The 19,738-nt window shown below is 47.4% G+C and overlaps 1 protein-coding gene across 1 annotated transcript in view; it reads left to right on the top strand.

Moving 5' to 3' along the window:
• The first annotated feature begins 5,753 nt into the window (after positions 1-5,753).
• The window catches only part of LOC144479634 (uncharacterized), a 29,786-nt gene continuing 15,801 nt past the window's right edge, over positions 5,754-19,738 (top strand). The window contains exons 1-4 of the mRNA XM_078198598.1: positions 5,754-5,848; positions 10,683-11,066; positions 15,201-15,248; positions 17,132-17,283. Of these exons, the coding sequence (XP_078054724.1) occupies positions 5,782-5,848; positions 10,683-11,066; positions 15,201-15,248; positions 17,132-17,283 (651 nt within the window). The 5' untranslated portion in view covers positions 5,754-5,781. The remainder of the gene's footprint in view (positions 5,849-10,682; positions 11,067-15,200; positions 15,249-17,131; positions 17,284-19,738) is intronic.

Below are 19,738 nucleotides of genomic sequence, written 5' to 3'. Positions count from 1 at the left end.
TAGACAGCTGCACCATTTATTAATACGGAGTTTAATGTTTCTGAAATGTACAGACTTGAACTGATTTGATTTTGCATTACTCAGCAAGCTCCTAAATAAATGATTGGCTCTGCTGCATTGGTCTCTGATGGGTATTGACATGGTTATGTTACACCTATCTATAATTAAAGTAATGCACCCAATGGTAACCTGGTTTTACGCTAAATTACAGCCATTAATATTTTAAAGATCAGCAGATCCTTGTTCAAACTTATACAAAAAAACACAACACAACCAAGGGAGCCAAGAGCTGAACTGGCCGCTGAGAAATGATCCACTGATCAGAATAGTGCTTGGCTTAAACAGTTTTTAAATAGGGGATTTTCACAGTAACTTCATTGCAGTGTTAATGTAAGCCCTACTTGTGACACTGATAAATAAACTTGAACTTAAACTAGTTTGTTTTTATTTATCGGAAGTTAGTGCTTGAAACTCCAAAGGGTTGTGAACGTAGCCCAATCCATCACACAAACCAGCCTCCCATCCATTGACTCCGTCTACACTTCTCGCTGCCTCGGAAAAGCAGCCAGTATTTCTTTTTCATTCGTGGGACATGGGCATCGCTGGCTGGGCCAGCATTTATTACCCATCCCTAGTTGCCCTTGAGAAGGTGGTGGTGAGCTGCCTTCTTGAATCGCAACTTGGCCAATGTTGTCTACCTGATACGCTGCAGGAAAGGATGTCCCAAGGCATGGTACATTGGGGAGACCATGCAGACACTACGACAACGGATGAATGAACACTGCTCGACAATCACCAGGCAAGAGTGTTCTCTTCCTGTTGGGGAACACTTCAGCGGTCACGGGCATTCGGCCTCTGATCTTCGGGTAAGCGTTCTCCAAGGCGGCCTTCACGACACACAACAACGCAGAGTCGCTGAGCAGAGACTGATAGCCAAGTTCCACACACATGAGGACAGCCTCAACCAGGATCTTGAGTTCATGTCACACTATCTGTAACCCCCACAACTTGCCTGGGCTTGCAAAATCTCACTAACTGTCCTGGCTGGAGACAATACACACCTCTTTAACCTGTGCTTAACCCTCTCTCCACTCACATTGTCTGTATCTTTAAGACTTGATTACCTGTAAAGACTTGCATTCCAACCATTATTTTGTAAATTGGGTTTGTGTCTTTACATGCCCTGTTTGTGAACAGAACTCCCACTTACCTGACGAAGGAGCAGTGCTCCGAAAGCTAGTGGCTTTTGCTACCAAATAAACCTGTTGGACTTTAACCTGGTGTTGTGAGACTTATAGAGCCCTTCGGCCCAAGCTGTCCATGCCGCCCTTTTTTTTAAAAACCCCTAAGCTAATCCCAATTGCCCGCATTTGGCCCATATCCCTCTATACCCATCGTACCCATGTAAAAATCTAAATGCTTTTTAAAAGATAAAATTGTACCTGCCTCTACTACTACCTCTGGCAGCTTGTTCCAGACACTCACCACCCTCTGTGTGAAAAGATTGCCCCTCTGGACACTTTTGTATCTCTCCCCTCTCACCTTAAACCTATGCCCTCTAGTTTTAGACTCCCCTACCTTTGGGAAAAGATATTGACGATCTACCTTGTCTATGCCCCTCATTATTTTATAGACCTCTATAAGGTCACCCCTCAGCCTCCTACGCTCCAGAGAAAAATGTCCCAGTCTATTCAGCCTCTCCTTATAACTCAATCCATCAAGTCCCGGTAGCATCCTAGTAAATCTTTTCTGCACTCTTTCTAGTTTAATAATATCCTTTCTATAATAGGGTGACCAGAATTGCACACAGTATTCCAAGTGTGGCCTTACCAATGTCTTGTACAACTTTAACAAGACGTCCCAACTCCTGTATTCAATATTCTGACTGATGAAACCAAGCATGCCAAATGCCTTCTTCACCACTCTGTCCACCTGTGACTCCACTTTCAAGGAGCTATGAACATGTACCCCCAGATCTCTTTGTTCTGTAACTCTCCCCAACACCCTACCATTAACTGAGTAAGTCCTGCCCTGGTTCAATCTACCAAAATGCATCACCTCGTATTTGTCTAAATTAAACTCCATCTGCCATTCGTCAGCCCACTGGCCCAATTGATCAAGATCCCGTTGCAATTGGAGATAACTTTCTTCACTGTCCACTATGCCACCAATCTTGGTGTCATCTGCAAACTTACTAACCGTGCCCCCTATATTCTCATCCAAATCATCAATATAAATGACAAATAACAGTGGACCCAGCACCGATCCCTGAGGCACACCGCTGGTCACAGGCCTCCAGTTTGAAAAACAACTCTCTACAACCACTCTGGCTTCTGTCAAGAAGCCAATTTTGTATCCATTTAGATACCTTACCCTGGATCCCATGATATTTAACTTTATGGAACAACCTACCATGCGGTACCTTGTCAAAGGCCTTGCTAAAGTCCATGTGGACAACATCAACTGCACTGCCCTCATCTACTTCTTGGTTACCCCTTCAAAAAAACTCAATTAAATTTGTGAGACATAATTTTGCACTCACAAAGCCATGCTGACTGTCCCTAATCAGTCCTTGCATCTCTAAATGCCTGTAGATCCTGTCTCTGAAAATACCTTCCAACAATTTACGCACCACAGATGTGAGGCTCACTGGCCTGTAGTTCCCAGGCTTTTCCCTGCAGCCCTTTTTAAACAAAGGCACAACATTTACCTTTGTTACTGTGTTTACCCCAGTCCAATTCCGACATCTCCACTTCTTGAATCGCTGCAGTCCACGTGCTGTGGGTTGACCCACAATGCCGTTAGGGAGCGAATTCCAGGATTTTGACCCAGCGACTGCGAAGGAACGGCGATATATTTCCCAGGACAGTGAGTGGCTTGGAGAATGGCTTGGAGAGAAACCTCCAGGTGGTGGTGTTCCCATGTATCTGCTGCCCGTGTCCTTCTAGATGGAAGTGGTCGTGCATAATTAAGGACCCCACGCACTCCGGACATACTCCTATCCACTTTCTTCCATTGGGAAAAAGATACAAAAGTCTAAGATCACGTACCAACTGACTCAAGAACAGCTTCTTCCCTGCTGCCATCAGACTTTTGAATGTACCTAACTTATATTAAGCAGATTTTTCTCTACACCCTAGCTATGACTGTAACACTATATTCTGCACCCTCTCCTTTCCTTCTTCCCTATGTACTCTATGAACGGCATGCTTTGTCCTTATAACACGCAAGAAATGATACTCTTCACTTTATACCAATACATGTGACAATAATAAATCAAATTTTAAAAAAATCAACACCTCAATTTTAAAATTCTCATCCTTGTTTACAAATCCCCCCCATGATTTTACCCCTCCCTCTCTCTGTAATCTCCTCCTGCCCTATTACCCTCTGAGTCCCTCCAGCTTTAATCATTACGCCGGGGTGGTTGTGACTTCAGTCGGCCAGCTCTAACTTTGGAATTCCCCCAACAATCATCTCAACCTCTCTGGTTTTCTTTAGGACAATCTTTAAATCAGACCTTTCGACACCTTTGATCAGACCTTTCGACACCTGCTCGAGTCGCACTTTGGGTGTCACATTTTGCTTGATCGAGCTCCTGTGTAGCGCCTGGGATGCTTGATTACATTAAAAGTGATATGAGAGTGTCAGTTGTGTTGCTTTCAATGTATCACATGAATATATCACCCTCCACTCTCTAACCCAGATTCAGGGATCAGACCCTATTTCCAAACTGGAAGAATCTTCGTCCAAAGGACACAGCATACTTGCAACAGGGGAAACTCTGGGGGGGAGGAGGGAGGTGGGAGGGGTTCAGAGTTTCTGGGTAAGATCAAGCATCCCATCAAGGAAGGTCATGTAGGTTGGCACGGTGCAGTGCCACAGGGTGGGGAGTTGGGTGGGCATGGAACAGATGACTCCAGTAGGTATGTGACTGGAGTAGGAGTGGGAGAGGAGGAGGGGCTGGGGGAGGTGTTAGGGGAGAGGGCATTGTTGTGGCTGATGGCGGGGAGAGTGTGTCATGGTGCGGAACCTTCTGGGTGTGAGGGAGGGTGTTGTGGGAGGGGACCTCTCTGTGAGTGGGGGGATTACTGGGGAAGGGCTGAAGGTGTGTTGTGGAGGGGCGGCTGATGCAGGGAGAGGGTAAAGGTTGGGAGGGGGAGGAGCTTCACAAGGGAGAAGTTGCTGGAGCGGGAAAAGGGGAAAGGGGAGGATGTGTTGAGGGAAGGGGAGGTGGATGGAGATTGGCAATGCTGCTGGTGTCAGAGGATTGGGATGGGGAGGGTCACTCGAACTGAGGGAAGGAGATTGCTGGGATGGGGAGTGGGTGTCGGAGTGGGGGATGTGACTGGAGATCAGGTTGAGGGGGGAGAGGGTCTAACAGGCGAATGGAGGCGTTGAAATATCATATTTTCCACCCAATGTGCCATAGAGAACCCAAATGTTGTAAACGGCTAACCATGTCTGTATCTGAGCCCAGGACTCGAGGCACTGAGGCAAGAGACCTCGAGTTTTCTTTAATGACCTCCAGGCGCCCCACCCTCCCTGATCAAATTGGCACAGTCAGAGGGAAAAAATCAGAATCAGATCCTTCAGTGTTTGGAGTTAGAAATCCGCTTTTGATCCAGTCTGGTGGAGCAAATCATCCTCAACTGACCGGAGTCTGAGGGCTGAGGGACCAGGGAGGAGACTGAGGAGGAAAGACTGAGGGGGAGAGGGACTGAGGGGGAGAGGGACTGGGGGGAGAGGGACTGAGGGGAGAGAGACTGAGGGGAGAGGGACTGAGGGGGGAGGGACTGAGGGGAGAGAGACTGAGGGGAGAGGGACTGAGGGGGGAGGGACTGAGAGAGAGAGAGAGACTGAGCGGGGAGGGACTGAGGGGAGAGAGGCTGAGGGGAGAGACTGAGGAGGGAGGGACTGAGGGGAGAGAGACTGAGGAGAGAGAGACTGAGGGGGGAGGGACTGAGGGGAGAGAGACTGAGGGGGAGAGACTGAGGGAGAGGGACTGTGGGGAGAGAGACTGAGGGGAGAGACTGAGGGGAGAGACTGAGGGGAGAGAGAGACTGAGGGGAGAGAGACAGGGGAGAGACTGAGGGGGAGAGACTGAGGGGGAGAGGGACTGAGAGGGGAGGGACTGAAGGGAGACAGACTGAGGGGGGAGGGACTGAGGGGAGAGAGACTGAGGGGGAGAGGGACTGAGGGGAGAGACTGAGGGGAGAGAGACTGAGGGGAGAGAGACTGAGGGGAGAGAGACTGAGGGGGGAGAGGCTGAGGGGGAGAGACTGAGGGGAGAGAGGCTGAGGGGAGAGAGGCTGAGGGGGAGAGACTGAGGGGAGAGAGGCTGAGGGGGGAGAGACTGAGGGGTGAGACTGAGGGGTGAGACTGAGGGGAGAGACTGAGGGGGAGAGACTGAGGTGATGGTGACTGGGAAAAGGATTGAAAGACTGGAACTGAGGGTGAGGGCCTGGAGCTAGGGGAGGGAGAGAGACTGGGGGGCGGGGGGGGGGGGGGTAAGCACTGAGGGCAAGGTTTGGGGAGCAGAGATGGTGGGTGGGTGCTCGCTGTGGGGTTTCCTCGAAATGTGTACTGTTTGCGGATTTTTTTGCTGAATTCCACCTGTAGAGCAATGGCAGATTCTAAACAGCAGGGGGCGCGGTGTCGCAATTCTGGAGAACACCTGGAGCAGAGGAACATCCTCGCTTTAAGGGCGAGAAGCGCAGGTGCTTCTGAGAATATTAGTTGAACACCTGTAAATGCCGGGCAGTAGGGGTTGGCAGCAAGATGATGGCACGGAAAATAGTGGGGATCGTTTACCTTTGTCTCTGCGTGGGCATCGCCTATTCCCAGAGTGAGTCAATCAGTGTTGTTAATGTGTTTTTATTGTGTTGTGAACATTCCAATAAAACTTTAAAGAAAGTTTTAAGAAGTTCTGAATGTTGACGTGTCCAAAAGATGAGGAAGAGATTTTTTAGCCAACACTTTTACAACTTAAAACTGTGAACAGGATCAGGAAGAAAACTTTCCAGATTCTTTCTCACTGAGAAAATTTCCCAGTGATGTGTTATATCATTCTTTACAAATGTTTTCCTTCAATTTCACACTGCCTTTGGAACTTTTCCCGAACAGGAAGCAATGATTTTAGTGAAGTGGTTGGATTTAAATTCTCCCTCAACCCTAGCGTTGGTGTAGAAATCCCAGTTCAGCTTTTAATTCTGGGTTTGCAATTATAATGAAACTTCAACTGAATCAGATCCAAAGCTGCATAGAAACAGGCTACAGGATATCCTGGGAGTGAGTTACAGATCGGAATCTAATCGAGGGATTTGGGGTGGTTTATATATAGAATAACAGATACCCGGGAGTGAGTTACAGACGGAATCTAATCGAGGGGTTCAGGGTGGTTTATATATAGAATAACAGATACCCGGGAGTGAGTTACAGACTGGAATCTAATCGAGGGGTTCGGGGTGGTTTATATATAGAATGACAGATACCCAGGAGTGAGTTGCAGACTGGAATCTAATCGAGGGGTTCGGGGTGGTTTATATAAAGAATAACAGAGACCCGGGAGTGAGTTACAGACTGGAATCTAATCGAGGGGTTCAGGGGTTTATATATAGAGTAACAGATACCCGGGAGTGAGTTACAGACTGGAATCTAATTGAGGGGTCCAGGGTGGTTTATATATAGAATAACAGATACCCAGGAGTGAGTTACAGACTGGAATCTAATCGAGGGGTTTGGGGTGGTTATATATAGAATAACAGATACCCAGAAGTGAGTTACAGACTGGAATCTAATCGAGGGGTTCGGGGTGGTTTATATATAGAATAACAGAGACCTGGGAGTGAGTTACAGACTGGAATCTAATCGAGGGGTTCAGGGGTTTATATATAGAGTAACAGATACCCGGGAGTGAGTTACAGACTGGAATCTAATTGAGGGGTTCAGGGTGGTTTATATATAGAATAACAGATACCCAGGAGTGAGTTACAGACTGGAATCTAATCGAGGGGTTTGGGGTGGTTATATATAGAATAACAGATACCCAGGAGTGAGTTACAGACTGGAATCTAATCGAGGGGTTCGGGGTGGTTTATATATAGAATAACAGAGACCCGGGAGTGAGTTACAGACTGGAATCTAATCGAGGGGTTCAGGGGTTTATATATAGAGTAACAGATACCCGGGAGTGAGTTACAGACTGGAATCTAATTGAGGGGTTCAGGGTGGTTTATATATAGAATAACAGATACCCAGGAGTGAGTTACAGACTGGAATCTAATCGAGGGGTTTGGGGTGGTTATATATAGAATAACAGATACCCAGGAGTGAGTTACAGACTGGAATCTAATCGAGGGGTTCGGGGTGGTTTATATATAGAATAACAGAGACCCGGGAGTGAGTTACAGACTGGAATCTAATTGAGGGGTTCAGGGGTTTATATATAGAATAACAGATACCCGGGAGTGAGTTACAGACTGGAATCTAATCGAGGGGTTCGGGGTGGTTTATATATAGAATAACAGACACCCGGGAGCGAGTTACAGACTGGAATCTAATCGAGGGGTTCGGGGTGGTTTATATATAGAATAACAAACATCGGGAGTGAGTTACAGACTGGAATCTAATCCAGGGGTTCAGGGTGGTTTATATATAGAATAACAGATACCCGGGAGTGAGTTACAGACGGAATCTAATCGAGGGTTCGGGGTGGTTTATATATAGAATAACAGAGACCCGGGAGTGAGTTACAGACTGGAATCTAATCAAGGGGTTCAGGGGTTTATATATAGAATAACAGACACCCGGGAGTGAGTTACAGACTGGAATCTAATCGAGGGGTTTGGGGTGGTTTATATATAGAATAACAGATACTTGGAAGTGAGTTACAGTCTCCCAGGAGGGCATGTACATTTCACCACTAATGTTCCAAAGTTAGGGCCAGGCTGGTTCTCCCCAGTGCCCTGGACAACATTTATTCCTCAACCTTTGCTGCTAAATAAGATTATTATTATTGTTTCAAAGCTGAGGTAGCTCTTGATTCTGTTTATAAATCTTGGAACTGGACATTTGAAAAGGGATATTATTTTTTGCATTGTTGCACAATCTTACATCATCAAGGTGTGTTTGTATTTGATGTGAGTGTTTAAAAGTAAATGTAATTATTGATCTAAATACCTGGTGCTGGTATTAACGCTTCCTGGATTTTCCTGGCATTGCCAGGAATTAATAATTAATTTTAATACATGACATATGACAGAAGGCACAGAGATAGGCCCACAACGTTCTATGAAAATAGCACCGTTTAACATAGGGAAACCTCCCAGGCTCTTTACAGGGGCCCTCATCAAGATATATGTGGAGGAGGCAATAGCCTAGTGGTATTATCGTCAGACTATTAATCCAGAAACTCAGCTAATGTTCTGGGGACCCGGGTTCGAATCCCGCCACGACAGATGGTGGAATTTGAATTCAATAAAAAATGTCTGGAATTAAGAATCTACTGATGACCATGAAACCATTACCAATTGTTGTAAAAACCCATCTGGATCACTAATGTCCTTTAGGGAAGGAAATCTGCCACCCTTACCCAATTGGGCCTACATGTGACTCCAGACCCACCGCAATGTGGTTGACTCTCAACTGCCCTCCAAGGGCAATTAGGGATGGCCAATAAATGCTTGCCCAGCCAGCGAAGCTCATGTCCCACGAATGAATAAAAAAAAGGCAAGGGTAGGCCATTGGGCCCTTCAAGCCTGCGCTGCTATTCAATAAGAGATCACCATCAACTCAACTTTTCCACTTTATCCCCATATTCCTTGATTTCCTTAAGGCCCAGAAGTCTGTCAATCTGGAATATATTCAGTGATGGAGCGTCGACAGTCCTCTGACATAGAGAATTCCAAAGATTCACAATGCTCTGACAGAAGAATTCTCATCTCAATCCCACGTGGCTGACCCCTTATCCTGAGACGATATCCCCTCATGCGAGATTCTCCAGCCACGGGGAAACAGCTTCCCAGCATCACACCTGTCAAACCCCTTCAAAAATATCGGCTGGTTCACCTCGATTCCTCCTCCTCGGACAATTCCTGTTCGCGCAGGAACCAATCTAGTGAATCTACATTGCATCCTTCCTGAGGCTGTGCCTTCAGTGATGCAGTGGGCAGCCTAGGAACACAGTTCCGTAATTGTTAAAGAAATTGCATTTGATAAGGCAAAAAAAATCCAAATCAAGTCTAAATCACAATCATGTTTTTCCAGTTTGTACGAATTTGGCAACAGTCCAGAGGCCAAACTACTAAACAAAAAATTTGCATTTAGATAGCACTTTTCATGGCTGCACGATTCCCCAAAGTGCTTCACGGTCAGTGAAGATTTTTTTTGAAGGGAGTCGCTTGCAACGGGAAACACGGGAACCAATTTTGTTCATGAGCGCATCTCATAAACAACAAGGTGATATTGATCAGGTTAGCCAAACAATTTGTCTTGAATTTTAATCACTACGCAAACATTGATGGAATAAAAAACAGAGGGTTTTGGAAACTCTCAGCTAGCCTGGCAGAGAGGGAACACAGGGTTAATGCTTCAGGTTGATGACCTTATAGAGTCCTATAGTGCAGAAGGAGGCTATTCGGCCCATCTGCACCGACCACAATCCAATCCAGGCCTTATTCCGTAACCCCATTTTTTTACCCTGCTGATCCTCCTGACACTAGCGTCAATTTAGCATGGCCAATCCACCTAACCCCGCACATCTTTGGACTGTGGGAGGAAACCGGAGCACCCGAGGAAACCCACGCAGACATGGGGAGAATGTGCAAACTGTCAGAATAGCGATAATGAAATGTTGACCTTTAACTTTCAAGATGAGGTATTAAACCCAGGTCACATTTGCCCTCTCCAGTAAATGTAAAACGATTGCAGAAAACTCGAAGAAGACTAGGGGAGTTCTGTCCGCTCCCCAATGTCTACCTTATAGAATCTCTACAGTACAGAAGGAGGCCATCCGGCCCATCGAGTCTGCACTGACCACAATCCCACCCAAGCCCTATTCCCGTAACCCCACTTATTTACCCTCCTAGTCCCCCTGACAATAGGGTCAATTTAGCATGGCCAATCAACCTAACCCGGGAGGAAACTGGAGTATGCCTTAGCCAGCACCTTAAAACAATCATTCTCAAATTTTGTTGATGGGATCTTGCTGTGTGCATATTGGCTGGTATATTTCCCAAACCTCTTCACCTGTGACCCTCCTTTAAGAAGCTCCTTTGAATCAACGGCCAGAATTCTCCGGCCATTCACGGCAGCGGGATTATCCATTCCCGCCGGCAGTGCACTGGTGTGGGGGGGTGACATCAATGGGAATTAGCAAGCAAACAACACGCCGCCTCCCGCCAGCGGGAAGCATGCGGCTGGGAGGCCGTAGAATCTCGGGCAACGTCTTTGACCAAGCTTTAATCATCTGTCCTAATATTGCCAGTGGTTTGGTGTTTTGTTTGAAAACACTCTTGTGAAGCACCGCGGGATCTTTTACGATGATAAAGGCACTGTATAAATGCAAATAATTGTTGCTCCACTTGTGTTACCCATGAAAAGGAGAATGCGTTGTTTGCCAAAAACAACCCCTTTGACGGATTGGGCATTTGTTAGCTCTTAATTTGATTTTATTTCCTCAGACTCTGCTACCACTCCATTTCAGTCAACGACTGCGGAAAACAACAACCTGACCACAGGCCCCACGACTAACAGCATGACACAAACGTCCAGCGAAATACCAAGAAGCAACATGACAGGAGCAGCCAACGTAACAAATTCCAACGCAACAGAAGTGCCCAACCTAACAACTGACATCGCAACAGTAACGTCCAATGTAATGTCAACTGTGCCTCTCAGTGGATCAGAAAACACCACCACGGCCCCCTCGGGTGCCAGTGGCACCCAGGCAACCACCGCCAACCAGACCAGCATTGTCGCTTCTACCTCCAGTCCTACTGGCACACTGCCGACCCAAGCCCCCACCACAGAAAACTCCACAGTCACACCAACATTGAGTGCCACAGGTCAGCAATTGAACTTTCTCAACACTAAACTTTGCAACCATTGACTCGAAAAATTGGAGGGTAGGTCTTATGAGGAGAGGTTGAGGGAGCTAGGGCTGTTCTCTCTGGAGCGGAGGAGGCTGAGGGGAGACTTAATAGAGGTTTATAAAATGATGAAGGGGATAGATAGAGTGAACGTTCAAAGACTATTTCCTCGGGTGGATGGAGCTATTACAAGGGGGCATAACTATAGGGTTCATGGTGGGAGATATAGGAAGGATATCAGAGGTAGGTTCTTTACGCAGAGAGTGGTTGGGGTGTTGGAATGGACTGCCTGCAGTGATAGTGGAGTCAGACACTTTAGGAACATTTAAGCGGTTATTGGATAGGCACATGGAGCACACCAGGATGATAGAGAGTGGGATAGCTTGATCTTGGTTTCAGATAAAGCTCGGCACAACATCGTGGGCTGAAGGGCCTGTTCTGTGCTGTACTGTTCTATGTAAAAAGGGGGTTCTCATCTCAGCTTGCACTTACAGTGGGCGGGGAGTGAGATAGAAAGTATTTATATAGCGCCCTTCTACTTTTGAAGTATAGTCATTGTCGTAATGTAGTAAAACGTGGCATCAGGACTTTCTCTAAGAGCAACTAGAGGTGGGTAAATAAATGTTAACACCCACATCCTGAGAATAACTAAACAAATTCTGTTAATCTGTATCATTACACAGCTTTGTAACTGGCCTATGTATAACGCTCAGCTGAATCAAACTGCTCTAAAGGCAAAACTGAATCAAATGGCTGGACCACCTGGCATCAACCTAGGCACCAAAACAATAATTGGCTCAACTAGCCCTGTTGGCCCTGCAAAGTCCCGCTGACTGGGGGCTTGTGCCAACGTTGGGAGATCTGTCTCACAGACTAATGAAGCAATAGCCTGACAAAGTCATATTCACCTTACAACCAATGCCCCAGACACCACCATCACCACCCCTGGGTAAGTCCTGTCCCACTGACAGAATAGACCCACCAGCAGTGGTGGCACAGTGGTACACGGCCTGGAGGGATTTCCCCTTGGAGTCCTCAACATCGACTCTGGACCCCATGAAGTGTCAAAGCATCAGGTCAAACATGGGCAAGGAAACCAATCTCTTGCTGGTTATCACCCATGTCCCCCCCCCGCCACCCCCCCTCCCCCTCCCCCCACCCCCTCCCCCCACACCCCCAGCTGATGAATCAGTGCTGTTTCATGTTGAAGGACACTTGGAGGAAACGCTAAGAGGGGAATTTTCCCGATCCGGCCACGAGAATTGGAGCGGGCAAAGGGCGGACCAAAGAATTATAGAATCCCTACAGTGCAGAGAGAGACCATCCAGCCCATCAAGTCTGCACCAACCACAATCCCACCCAGGCCCTATTCTCGCAACCCCACGTATTTACCCTGCTAATCCCCCTGACACTAAGGATCAATTTAGCATGGCCAATCAACCTAACCCACACACCTTCGGACCATGGAAAGGTCTGTTGACCTTGGGTGGGATTTTCTGGTATTGGGGCGAGTGCGGCCGGAAAATCGCTCCCTAAGAGTGACAAGGACAGAGAATGTACTCTGGGTGGGTGGGGGACTCAATGAAAATTCTTTTTTCCATAACTTCTGAAGAGTCATAAAGACTGAAAAATTTAACTCTGTTTTTCCTCCGCGGTTGCTGCCAGACCAGCTGAGTTTATCCCAAAATTTTCTGTTTTTAGTAACCATAATCCTGATCATCTTTCCATACCTTGAGTGATGTCCTGTGCAGACATCTTCCTCTCGAGGGTTTTGGAGTTCTGCCTCTCGCTCTTTGTTGCACAAGGGATACAAAGGGCTCTGCCCCTTATTGGATCAATGTCATACACACTCGTATGAACATGTGCCACACTTCCCCAGCCTGCCAGAGTTCCAACTCTGGAAGAGTGTGGAACGAATGGCGTCCCAAAGGTATAAGTGGGTGGTTTCTGGCACTTATGCTGAGATGAACAGCAACAGAATGATTATCCAGATGACTGAAGCCATCGTGAAGCTTACTTACAAACTAAAACATTTCTTGCTGAAGATTTAACCTGGCTTTTAACATCTCAAAAGAAAGGAGCACCTCAGGACATCCCAATGAAATACGTTTTGAATTGCAGTCACCTTTGTAACATAGGAAATGTGGCAGCCAATTGTTGCACAGCAAGATCCCATAGGCAGCAAGTGATAATGACCAGATATTTGTCTGATAATTGATGTTAGTGCAGAGATAAATATTGACTAAGACCCCAGAGAGAGCTCCCCTGTTCAACTTTGAATATATCAATAGACCAGAAATACTGGAAACATTTCTGAAAGTGAAGAAATAGATGAATATAAATTTATAGAAATAGGCCATTTGGCCTAACTTTTTAAAAAATTAATTCGTGGGACATGGGCGTCGCTGGCTGGCCAGCATTTATTGCCCATCCCTAGTTGCCCAAGGCAATTGCGAGTCAACCACATTGCTGTGACCCTGGAGTCACATGTAGGCCAGACCGGGTAAGGACAGCGGATTTCCTTCCCTAAAGGACATTAGTGAACCGGATGGGTTTTTCCGACAATCGACAATGGTTTCATGGTCATCAGTAGATTCTTAATTCCAGATATTTTTATTGAATTCAAATTCCACCATCTACCGTGGCGGGATTCGAACCCGGGTCCCCGGAACATTCGCTGAGTTTCTGCATTAATAGTCTAGTGATAAGACCACTAGGCCATCGCCTCCCCATGCTTGGGCTTATGCTCCAGCTGAGCCTCTTCCTGTCTTCGTTCATCTCGTCCTATCAGCAGGCTCTTCTGTTCCTGTCTCCCTCGAGTGTTTGTCTATACTATTCTCCTTGACCACACCCCCGTGGTAGCGTGTTCTGCATGCTAAGATTGTTCATCAGACCTCCTGCTTAGGGGAACGCAGTGCCTGTCCGTGGAAGTATCAACACCATGTCAAATGGCATGAATCACCCCCCATCTCAGATGTAGGCAGTGCCCCTTTAAGAAAATGAAGGGTGTGTGAATTTTAATCAGATCCTGCTCATGGGCCAGGTTCCCAAGAGTACAACGTGTTCTGAACTGGCTTCACTGCCATCAGTAAGGAATGCCAGCTGTGAAGATGATGAGGGGGCGCTGGGGACACAGGTCACTTGGTCTCCCAATGACCACATGCCATCCATTGATGCCTTTGACTTTCTTGGAAGTTCTGTTCCACTCCTTACCCACTGTGTTTGCTGATCTATGTCAACCCCTGGCCTGGCAACAACCCAACTTTAACATTCTTTTTGTTTTCTAACCCCTCTGTCGCCTCGCCCCTCCCAATCCCTGTCACCCCCTTCAGCCCCGACAACCCTCCGGGATCTCTGAGCTCCTCTGATTCAGGCCTTGAGTCTCCATCATCCCCAATTTTAATTGCCCCACCAGTGGTGCTGACCCTTTAGCTGGTCGCCTGGGCCCTAAACTCTGATGTCCTTACCTAAACCTCTCTACCTGTCTATCTGCCTTTTAAGACACTCATAGAATCCCTACAGTGCAGAAGGAGGCCATTTGGCCCATCGAGCCTGCACCAACAACAATCCGCCCAGGTTCTATCACCGTAACCTTACGTATTTGCCCTGCTAATCCCCCTGACACTAAGGGGAAATTTAGCATGGCCAATCTTCCTAACCCACACATCCTTCAACTGTGGGAGGAAACCGGAGCACCCGGAGGAAACCCACACAGATACGGGGAGAATGTGCAAACTCCGCACAGATAGTCACCCGAGGCTGGCATTGAACCCGGGTCCCTGACGCTGTGAGGCAGCAGTGCTAATCACTGCGCCACTATGCTGCCCTTAAGCACTCCTTCGAACCTACCTATTTAATTTATTTGGTTATCCGTCCTAATATCTTGTTGCTTCAGTATCAAATAATCATTCCTGTGGAACATTTTACAATGCTGAAGGTGCTATCTAAGTCAAGGTAGTTGTTTTTCCAGGTCAGGGTGTTGTGCAAAATGTTGTAAATATAATCAGGGAATATTTAATTTACCAATATGTCTGATTGGGTTATTGTTAGTGAGAGCGCAGGATTGCAATCTCTGGATTACACTGACCTGTACACTGTTCTTCCTTTCAGTTCCTGCGCTGGTCACCAATAAAACGATAACACAGTTAACGTCCGTGGGTATGTCAAGATGTCACAATCCCTTTCCTTATTTAAAAGCACTCATTTATTTACTTTGTCACACTCCCACTGTCTGCCCGACACACACATCCTTAGTCCTGGATCCGGGACACCTCCCCAGCCAGAGGCGGGCCCATCTCGCCCCTGGAAGGACTTGGGGAATCAGTGTCCATTGTAGTCAGTCCCACAACTCCATCGTCTCTGGAAACTGAACCACCAGCTGACGCCTTTAGATTGTGACCAAGGTCCTCTTTAACCGACTTCACTGGGAGAGATTGTCAGCTGGAACACGATCTATTCCCTTCATCCACCTCAATCAGACCTCCCCCAGACTTACTCTTCTCTGAAGTGTAAAGTCCCAACTCATTCTGTTGCTCTCAGTCGCTGAGATGCTTTATATTGGGGGTTAGTCTCATGGCATTCCTCTGCACCCTTTACAAAGCCTCAGTCTATGAGGACACCAACTCCGTATGCAATATTCTGATATATCCTGAACAAGGTTTTGTACAGGACAAAATATTGTGTCCAACCTTGTGACCAATCATCCTGTAAATGTAACCCCAAACCTTACTCTCGCTATTATGGAATTGCTCACGAACTTTTGCCCTGATCTCTCTCTTCCTCCACTTGCTTTACTGCTTTTCCCTGAAAGGTCTCGATGCCTCTGCTATTTCATTACAACATTGCATTTTTTCAAATTAAACATAATGAGGGCGGCACGGTGGCACAGTGGTTAGCACTGCTGCCTCACAGCACCAGGGACCCCGGCTCGATTCCAGGCTTGGGTCACTGTCTGTGTGGAGTTTGCACGTTCTCCCCGTGTCTGCGTGGGTTTCCTCCGGTTGCTCCGGTTTCCTCCCATAGTCCGAAAGACGTGCTGGTTAGGTGCATTGGGCCATGCTAAATTCTCCCTCAGTGTACCCGAACAGGGGCCTGAGTGTGGCGACTCAGGGATTTTCACAGTAACTTCATTACGGTGTTAATGTAAGCCTACTTGTGACCAATAAATACACTTTTAATTTGACATCGACAGTCCCAATTCCCCTTCACATGGACTGCATGTGTCTGTACGCGTGTGTCTGCAAGCGTGTGTCTGTACGCGTGTGTCTGCAAGCGTGTGTCTGCACGCGTGTGTCTGCACGTGTGTGTCTGCAAGCGTGTGTCTGTACGCGTGTGTCTGCACGCGTGTGTCTGCACGCGTGTGTCTGCACGCGTGTGTCTGCACGCGTGTGTCTGCACGCGTGTGTCTGCACGTGTGTGTCTGCACGTGTGTGTCTGCAAGCGTGTGTCTGCAAGCGTGTGTCTGCACGCGTGTGTCTGCACGCGTGTGTCTGCAAGTGTGTGTTTGCACGCGTGTGTCTGTACGTGTGTGTCTGCAAGCGTGTGTCTGCACGCGTGTGTCTGCACGCGTGTGTCTGCACGCGTGTCTGCACGCGTGTGTCTGCAAGCGTGTGTCTGCACGCGTGTGTTGTACGTTTGTGTCTGCAAGCGTGTGTCTGCAAGCGTGTGTCTGCACGTGTGTGTCTGCACGCGTGTGTCTGCAAGCGTGTGTCTGCAAGCGTGTGTCTGCATGTGTGTGTCTGCATGCGTGTGTCTGTACGCGTGTGTCTGCAAGCGTGTGTCTGCACACGCGTGTGTCTGCAAGCGTGTGTCTGCAAGCATGTGTCTGCAAGCGTGTGTCTGCAAGCGTGTGTCTGCATGTGTGTGTCTGCATGCGTGTGTCTGCACGTGTGTGTCTGCAAGCGTGTGTTTGCACGCATGTGTTGTACGTGTGTGTCTGCAAGCGTGTGTCTGCAAGCATGTGTCTGCACGCGTGTGTCTGCAAGCGTGTGTCTGCACGTACACTATTTTGCCTGTTTAACATTATTCTGCCTTTATTCTAGCTGTTGTCCCCAAACACCAAACTCTAGGCGCTGGACTAATTACTCTCATTGTGATCCTGGTGCTGATTTTAATTTTTGGCGTGCTAATCACCGCAGTGAAATATTCAAACCAAGGGAAACCCGAGTTTAAACGGCTTCAAGAATTGCCAATGGTACGTATGTCAACTCGATGTGCGTGTGCAAATAGCTTTGTGTATATTTATGTATTTGTATCTGTGTGTGGAGGTCTTGTGGTGCAGTGTGCAGTGTCCCTGCCTCTGAGCCAGAAGCTATGCGTTCAAGTCCCAGCCCGGGACCTGATGGCCAAGGAAAATGCCTTCATAACAAAGTCAAACAAGTGGTATGAACTGGTAAATCAAACAGGTATTAACTGGTAAACCCTTCTAACACGCACCAATGGCAGGTGCTAAGAGTGGGAGCGATTCCTAGTCAGCTGCCGTGTGGGTGGGTGGGGGGGGTTTGGGGTTCCAGTTGGTTGGAAGTTTGGGATGGACCAGATCGGTGGCACAGGGTTCAAGTCTTCGTTCTGGCTGGAATAAATTCTGGAGCCATGGATCTGCCTTAGGGCAGAGAACTGGACAAGAAGAATGTGCATCTCTGGTGAGAGAAATCGGATCAATATTTTGAATTGAATATGACTCCCATCAAGAGTCATATTTGCATTTGCAGGGAGTTGGGTGTCTTTGTACACAAGTCACGCAAAGTTAATTTGCAAGAACAGCAAATAATCAGGAAAGCAAATGGGATTAAGCGTGAATACTGCTAATTAGTTTTAGGAAGGTCGCTCAGCCCTGGAACACTGTGTACAGAGTTTGGCCTCGTTCTAAGGAAGAATACACTTGCCCCAGAGGGAGTGCAATAATGGTTCACTGGGCTGGATGTTGGAGTAACCCAGGCCGACATTACCTGGAGTTTAGAAGAAGGACAGGGGGCTCCGATTGAAATGAAGGAAATTCTTCAGTGGTTTGATAAAGTAGACATTGAGAGGCAACGTATCCCTGGTGGAGAAGCTAGAATTAACAGGTCATTGTCTCAAGATAAGGGGGCGGCCATATATGACTGAGATAAGGAGAAATTTCTTACCTCTAAGTGTTGTGAGACTTTAGAATCACTATTGCACAGGGTTGTGGATGTTCAGTTATTGACTATGTTTAAGTCAGTGATAGACAGACTTTTGGGTAGAGGGGAAATGAGGGATTTGAGGATAACCTAGGAAGATGTAGCTAAAACAGTGGTTAGCACTGCTGCCTCACAGCGTCAGGGACCCGGGTTCAATTCCAGCCTTAGGTCACTGTCTGTGCGGAGTCTGCACGTTCTCCTCGTGTCTGTGTGGGTTTCCTCCGGGTGCTCCAAAGATGTGCGGGCGAGGTTGATTGGCCATGCTAAATTGCCCCTTAGCGTCAGGGAGATTGGCATGGGAGATGTATGGGATTGCGGGGATAGGGCCTGGTTGGAATTATTGTCAGTGCAGGCTTGAGAGGCCCATTTGCATCCTTCTGCTCTGTGGGAACTCTATGATTCTATGACCAGCCAAGATCTCATTAAATGGTAGAGCAGGCTTGAGGGGCTGAATGGCCTCCTTTATACAAAATAATATAGTTCCTATCTCCTATGTTCTAATCTGTTTGTGTGCAGTAAATGTCACAAATTGCACCAAGTACAAATGAGGGATCATTTCACTCACCTCGCCATTGTATCCCAGTGTTTTTATCCGTGGATCACTCTGTACCTCTTACAGTGAAACATCGGAACAGGTCCGATTTTGAGACCAGAATGAGTGATTTGACATGCCTGAGAAAATACACATTGAAATAGTGGAGTCCTGCTTTTCCCTGACTCACATGGGAGTGCACACCCTTGTTGATGTTGGATCGGTGCCTGGAAGCTGTTGATTCCAATCCTCAAAGTGTGTTCACTCTGAGCTTATATTTGTTAAACTCGCTTTCCCGGACTGTTTTTATTCAAGCAACTGACTCAGCAGTTCACCTGGTCCAACCGACTGCATTTCTCACCTAGCATCTTGAAGCATTGAAGGAATCCAGTGAATGCCTCAGCTATCTGTTGGGGCGTGACCTGCCATGGACATGTTGCAATGCCAGAAAGGGCCAATTGCTGGCTCCACGTAGACTCAATGGGTATCAGTGGGTGGGAAGGGGATCCTACAGTCAAAGTCGATCCCAGATTGGACTCTCAGTTTCTGCTCTGATTGGTTAGCTCAGCTGGGGAAACTATTGGAAGTTACCATCTCTGAAAAAAGAACAAAAAAAATTACAGCACAGGAACAGGCCCTTCGGCCCTCCAAGCCTGCACCGACCATGCTGCCCGACTGAACTAAAACCCCCTACCCTTCCGGGGGCCATATCCCTCTGTTCCCATCCTATTCATGTATTTGTCAAGACGCCCCTTAAAACTCACTTTTGTATCTGCTTCCACTACCTCCCCCGGCAGCAAGTTCCAGGCACCCCCCACCCTCTGTGTAAAAAACTTGCCTCGTACATCTCCTTTAAATCTTGCCCCTCGCACCTTAAACCTGTGCCCCCGAGTAATTGACTCTTCCACCCTGGGTTAAAGCTTCTGACTATCCACTCTGTCCATGCCTCTCATAAT

Source organism: Mustelus asterias, chromosome 26 (assembly GCF_964213995.1).
Source record: "Mustelus asterias chromosome 26, sMusAst1.hap1.1, whole genome shotgun sequence".
Lineage (NCBI taxonomy): Eukaryota > Metazoa > Chordata > Chondrichthyes > Carcharhiniformes > Triakidae > Mustelus > Mustelus asterias.
This window is presented reverse-complemented; position numbering and strand designations above follow the sequence as displayed.